This window comes from Pteronotus mesoamericanus, unplaced genomic scaffold, assembly GCF_021234165.1.
Source record: "Pteronotus mesoamericanus isolate MK-2021 breed Mesoamerican mustached bat unplaced genomic scaffold, CSHL_Meso_final scaffold_167, whole genome shotgun sequence".
In the NCBI taxonomy this organism is placed as follows: domain Eukaryota; kingdom Metazoa; phylum Chordata; class Mammalia; order Chiroptera; family Mormoopidae; genus Pteronotus; species Pteronotus mesoamericanus.
The window spans coordinates 49,280,152-49,286,151 of record NW_026555308.1 but is presented as its reverse complement, the minus strand read 5'-3'; the positions used below and the strand labels follow the sequence as shown (position 1 = coordinate 49,286,151).

Sequence of the window (6,000 nt, the reverse complement as noted above, 5' to 3'; positions counted from 1 at the left end):
AAAAGAAAGAAATAACATGTATTTAATAAAATAGTTGATATAAAAAGAGGACTAATGGAATTAAGTGGCCCCTTTCCCCATTTTTTACATTCTAAACAATGATTCCATCAAGACAAATCATTAAAAAGTGTTATTACACTAATTTTTTTTAAACAATAAGAAGGCCTGAGTTGGTAGGGAAAGGAACAGTCAAAAAAAGCCTGAGAAGGGAAGGAAGGAAAGCTCATTTAATACATTTACAATAATTTACAGTCAATTTTTTTGTGTATGTAAAAAGGCATAATAATAGATCACAAACAGGAAGTTCCTGGCTATCTTACAGATATAAGTACAGAATTTAAATATTCAAGCTTGTGATGAAAAGCGGCAAGGTGGTCGCAGTGTACAATGTAAACAAGTAGCTTTGGAAAGTGAACAAAATCCTTGAGTGTTTTTTCTTTATTAAGAAAAGAACTCTCTTTCATTCCTTCCTGAAACATGATCACAGGTCAGAGTAAAGTTCATATACAAACATAATTTAAATGGAGGTCAGTCTAAAATCACTGACTTAAAAACAGTTTTATCCAGCCTATATGGAAGGGCAGTGTTGAGGTCCCTGTAATAGTAAACATTTTCCATTTCTTTAAAAAAGAAAAAAAAGTACTACAATATTTGTAGTACAGTGCAGCATAATCCTTAAATATAAAAATATTTTCTCTTCTGTTGGGATAATAGACCTTGCATCCTGGAAAGAAGTAACAATACTGCTACTGATAGAAGATCTGTTTATATCTTTCAAGTCATGTAAGGCAATTACTGTGTTGGTTTATGATATATGGCTAACAGAAAAGTCCAGAAAGACAACACATCAGTTTTTGTTATGTTTTCCGATTACTCCAGGTATGCTCAGGTGTACTTTTGTGTTCAATTGAGTGTTCAAATGGAGATCTGGAGCCATAAGGAGACCTCTGATCTAGTGGTGACCTAGGCCCACTACTGGAAGCTCTGTGGTCCATTTGCCAATCTGAGTGATACCTATAATCCCTGGAAGATTTATGATGTGCATATTCAGAACTTGACCGATGATCTGAATGTAACCGATGATCTGAATGAGAGCGATGATCTGAATGAGATCTATCTTTTAAATTTCCTTCCAAATTTGATCTGTGATCTCTACTCCTGTGATCATCCAGTTTTCTATGTTTCTCTCTATCACTGTAATATCTAACAAAAGAGAAATTAGGAATTTTAGTTAAATTAATAATGCAAATTAAATGTTTCCAAATAAACACCTTATTAAAAATAAAACAAAAATACTTTAAAGCCTACTTTTAATTGTATACAAGTTCAGTGTTTCATTATAGAACTTCCTAAGTAAGCTTAAAATTAACCACAAATATCTTTGCATGCCTCTCAAAAACTATTTGACTTATAAAACAAAAGTGAACCACACAGACCACTCAGCATCTAATTTCACATGTTCATTTTATACATCATTTGTATTAATGCATCTTAACTATCTAGAAACTGGAATAAAGGTAACTACAACTATCTAGAATAGAATACACTTGAAATCAGATCCTTGTTATGAGCCCCTAAGCAGGGGAAAAATAAAATCTCTACAATGCAGTCTATGAAATAATTTGTAAAAGACAATTTTTATTGGTGTAATGATACCTTTTAAAAGCTTTCCTTAGGTTTGATTGATTACATGAGTCATTATTACAATGTTCCTAAATGTGGCAGTTTGCTAAAAAATAAATAATTATAGCAGTTTAAGGAAAAGTCATCTTTAAAATGTTTTCCTTTTTCAAATAAAATACATTGAATTATTTACTACCACAAACACAGCTTTTTCTTTTCATTTTATGTCCTTCTCTAATTTTAAGAGCCAGTCTACGTTTGATGTATTATAATGTGACACTGCTTCTCAGAGAAGAATTTATTGCAGTGAGCACAATTAAAATACAAAGGAAATCTAATATCTTTATTTTCTCATCTTTTATTCATTTGTATTTTGCTTGTAGTGATGATCATCGACTGGTGAAAATATTTGTTTACAATAAAGGAATAAAATGTCTTATATTATATTATATTCAGAGTTGTTTACTGTTTAAAAGCAAACAAAACCCAAAACAATAAACTAAAAAAAATCCTGATTTCAGGACCATCCCAGATGCTGTGATTAAATTTAACTGCAATAAGATATTTTCACGTAAATTTTCCCTTGAGTTTTTTTTAAATGGAGTGGAATAAAGAATTTCCTCCATCAAATTTCATCCATATTTCATCAAGCTTTTATTTTACCCTACTTTATTTTGAAGAGTTTTTGAGCCAATCTTCTCCAAAACCGACAATGAATCCCATGACATAATTATAGAACTCCCTACACTTTCCTCTTATTGCACTTTGACCTTGAATTTGTAATTTAAAAAAGTTCTTAACAAAAATACAGTAGAGTTCATATTTTTCTTACTTGCAAATAAACCTTATTCTCATATAAGGCTTGCTTGATTAAGTTTGAAGAGGCCATTAAGGTCCAATATAGCAAATAAAATAAAAAAGAAAAAGACATGAATAAGAAAAATTTTAAAACTGATTGTTAAATTTACCTGCTGTCTTGCTTGTAGTGATCCCAGTCACGATGATCTTTGCCATTACTGAAAGAAGAATAGGGTCTTTTCCTGGAGTCACTCTTTTTGTAAGAATCTCCCTGATGTCGGTCTTTATGATGATCATGATACTGAGATAAGTGTCTATCAGAAGAATAACTGTCCCTGCTGCTATCATCATGATTTGTATTCTCTTTCAATCTGTCCACATCTGTTAGATTAAAAAAAAACAAAAAAACTTTTATTCATGACTTCCGAAAAATACATGGTTAAAAAAAAAGTAACTTTGCTGCTAGATTACAAGAACTCCAGTTCTAACTCCAGCTACAGAAAATCAGTTCCCAAATATGGGTAGTTAAAGTATTTAGAAATAGTCTATTAAAGCAGTACTAAAATTTACAAAAGTATCACTTTAATCTGAAATATGAAAAATCACAACTGAAATATGAAAGGCCTATTTCCTTTCAACATAGACTGTATTTCTGTGATTCTTATACAGAAAAAATGCATTATTGTATTCTAAAATTTTTTAATTTATCATTTTAGCAATTCATCATTTCAACATTTATTTTATAATTTTTAAAAAGTGGTAGAAGGTGATTTATGGAAAGGTTAATAAGAAGAAAAAAGGATTATTATTTAAGATAATAGACCCATTATAATAATATGGGTATTATCTAAAACAAACCCGCTAAAGGAAAACAATTTATAAATTTACTTTCCAAAACAACAGTAAGTTGACTTACCTGGATTTCTAATCACTGGAGCATTCAAGTTGCTGTTCTGGTCATTATTTTGCTAAAATAAATGCACATATATAAGAATATTATAAATGGCATCAAAACCATTACAAAACAGGGGAAAAAAACCCTAAAAAGAAAATCTCAAGGCTGAAAGAAGTCCTTATATAAGACACTAGAATGTGTAAGAGCAGCATTTGCAGATATCTTTTTAAAAACAAAATATTTGTCCCATGACGTATTAAAATAATTTCAGATTTAACAGAAAAGCTGCGAAATTATACCAAAGAGTTACCATATGCCTTTCTTCCAACGTCTCCTAATGTATCTTATATAACCATGGCATAAAGATCAAAACGTGTGAATAGTTAACATTAGTACAACACTATTAAATGAACATATACTTCATTCAGATTTCACATTTTTCTACTTAGATTATTTTTCTGCTCTGGAATCCAATCTGGAACTCCACTTAACACTTAGTTTTCATGTCTAACTTCCTTCAATGTGGGACAGCTCCTTAGTTTTTTTCTTGTCTACACTTCTGAAGAGTACTAGACAGTTATGGTATAGAATATCTCTCAACTGTGGTTTGTCTCACATCTTCTCATGATTAGACTGAGATTATGCGAACCACACAAGTGATGTACCTTTCCCAGAACGTCATATCAGGTGGCTCATGATGTCGCTATTATACTGGTGATGTTAACCTTAATTGCTTACTTACAGTGGGGTTGGGGGGTTTCTTTTCTAAAAGTTATTGTTTTTCTTTGCAATTAATATCCATCTTGAAGGAGACACTTTTAGACTGCTATTATCTTGTTTCTTGTTCACTAACTCTTCTACATTTTTTCATTCAATTCTTTTCTAAGGAAGAATGTCTCAATTTTAGTAAGATAAATAAGAAAAAAAATGATGTATTAATTTACCTGAGATTCCTGCCGTTTTTTAATAGCATGCTTATATAACTTATGCAACTTTCTTGCATCAAACTCAGTAAACTTAGATACAAAAATCCACAGGTTTCTAGAAAAAGAAAAGGCAAATTAGTCTGGTGGAAAATATTTAGCTTTTTCATAATTCCCTCTGCAGAAACAAAAATACACACAGATTTTACCCTCTATAGAATAACGTCTAAGATGATTATTTCTAGTGTTTTTTTATAAACTTCATATATGGGTAAAACTCTAAATGAAACTTTAGGTTTTACTTCTCTTCCAAATCTTTTCATTTTTACAATTTTTTGAGTGAAAAGTAGTAATCAATCCTAATTTGAAACCAGAGATGTAAATTTACAAATCAGGAAGGGACTCATAATATGATTCAGATTAGTTATAAAAGGAACAAGTTATGTCAGTAGTCTGAATAAATGTAAAATCAGTAATATAAGCTTGTGAAAAAGAGGGTGCTCAATAATGCATTAAAAAACAATTGTCATTTCATAATTTTGATGTAATGGTCATGAGAATAGTATGAACAGACACTATAAACCATGGACAGCATGTCTTTAGGCCTCTGTTCCCACCCCAAGGCAAGAATTAGTAACTGACTATAGTACTCTATTATGATAAATTCAGATGTAGCCTGTGAGTACTTCTTAACACAGCTTCCTCAACAGTCACTCATAATCAGTGATACCTGAATTGAAGTCTATTTGCTATCACTGAAATAGAAATGGTTTCACATATTCACAATTTTTTATTAAATGATTTTTCAGAAGGTATTTTAAAGTATGATTTTGAATCTTGCTTATATAAACAGGGTAGAGAAATTACTAATTAGCCAATGATGGAGTCTGGCATATTACCCAACATAAACATCTTTAATGAACCAATCAATTTTAAGGAATTAAAAAAAAAATAAACCTCTGTATGAATAATGACTACCTAAAAGAAAGCCATCTTCCAATGACACTGATGGAAGGAAAAAAAGGTCTGAGAAGGCAAAAATTCTTATCTGGAAAATAACTTTTCATTCTATTTTATGGAAGAAATTATATAAAACACTCTGGGGACTTTTAAATGGCTGACACAATTTCAAATATCAAGCACCTATTGCTTATCACTATAAACCTCACATTAATTTATAAAGCCTGGAATGAGAGACTATTGACAACAGGTGCTTTACCAAGTTTTAATATTTTCAATGCTCTTTTCTATTATTTAATTCCACAAATAATCTTTAGTTAGGTAGGCAGAGTAAATACAGCATCCAGTTTTTAAAATAAGCAAATGAAGTAAGGAGGCTAAGTGACTTGCCTAAACTCATATAGCTAAGTAAAGGTAGAAGACAGGGCTCCTAATTCGCCTTTCACTAAGATAAATAATTCCCAACCATCTGATTTTGGACATCGACATGTAGGATTAGCTGCTGGCTAGTAAATTACTAAAAATTTGCTAGGTGTCAGTAGATTTTGGAATGCACTGTCTGTCAGTTACGCATTAACTGCAAAATTGTCCTAGCACATGTGCATACAGAGGTTGGTAATTATTCCAGAAAAATTCTTACGTCAGTTGTGGCTTTTTCAGTCCTTTTTTTGTTTCAATAATCATATAAATTACCATTAGTATTATAAACTTATTTTGTGAAGGTTGTTTGCCTCACTGCAGCATATATTTATCCTTCATCAATATTTTTGCCTATAATTTTACAAAAAAAAGACTGTAAAA

General features: G+C 30.8%; 1 protein-coding gene across 2 annotated transcripts in view; it reads right to left on the bottom strand.

Annotated features, from left to right (window-relative positions):
- Positions 1–675: 675 nt before the first annotated feature.
- The window catches only part of CHD1 (chromodomain helicase DNA binding protein 1), an 80,952-nt gene continuing 75,627 nt past the window's right edge, over positions 676–6,000 (bottom strand). For both annotated transcript variants that reach the window (XM_054590025.1, XM_054590026.1), the window contains 4 exons: positions 4,261–4,357; positions 3,338–3,389; positions 2,592–2,802; positions 676–1,203 (listed from right to left, as the gene is read on the bottom strand). In XM_054590025.1, coding sequence (XP_054446000.1) covers positions 858–1,203; positions 2,592–2,802; positions 3,338–3,389; positions 4,261–4,357 — 706 coding nt within the window. In that variant the 3' untranslated portion in view covers positions 676–857. The remainder of the gene's footprint in view (positions 1,204–2,591; positions 2,803–3,337; positions 3,390–4,260; positions 4,358–6,000) is intronic.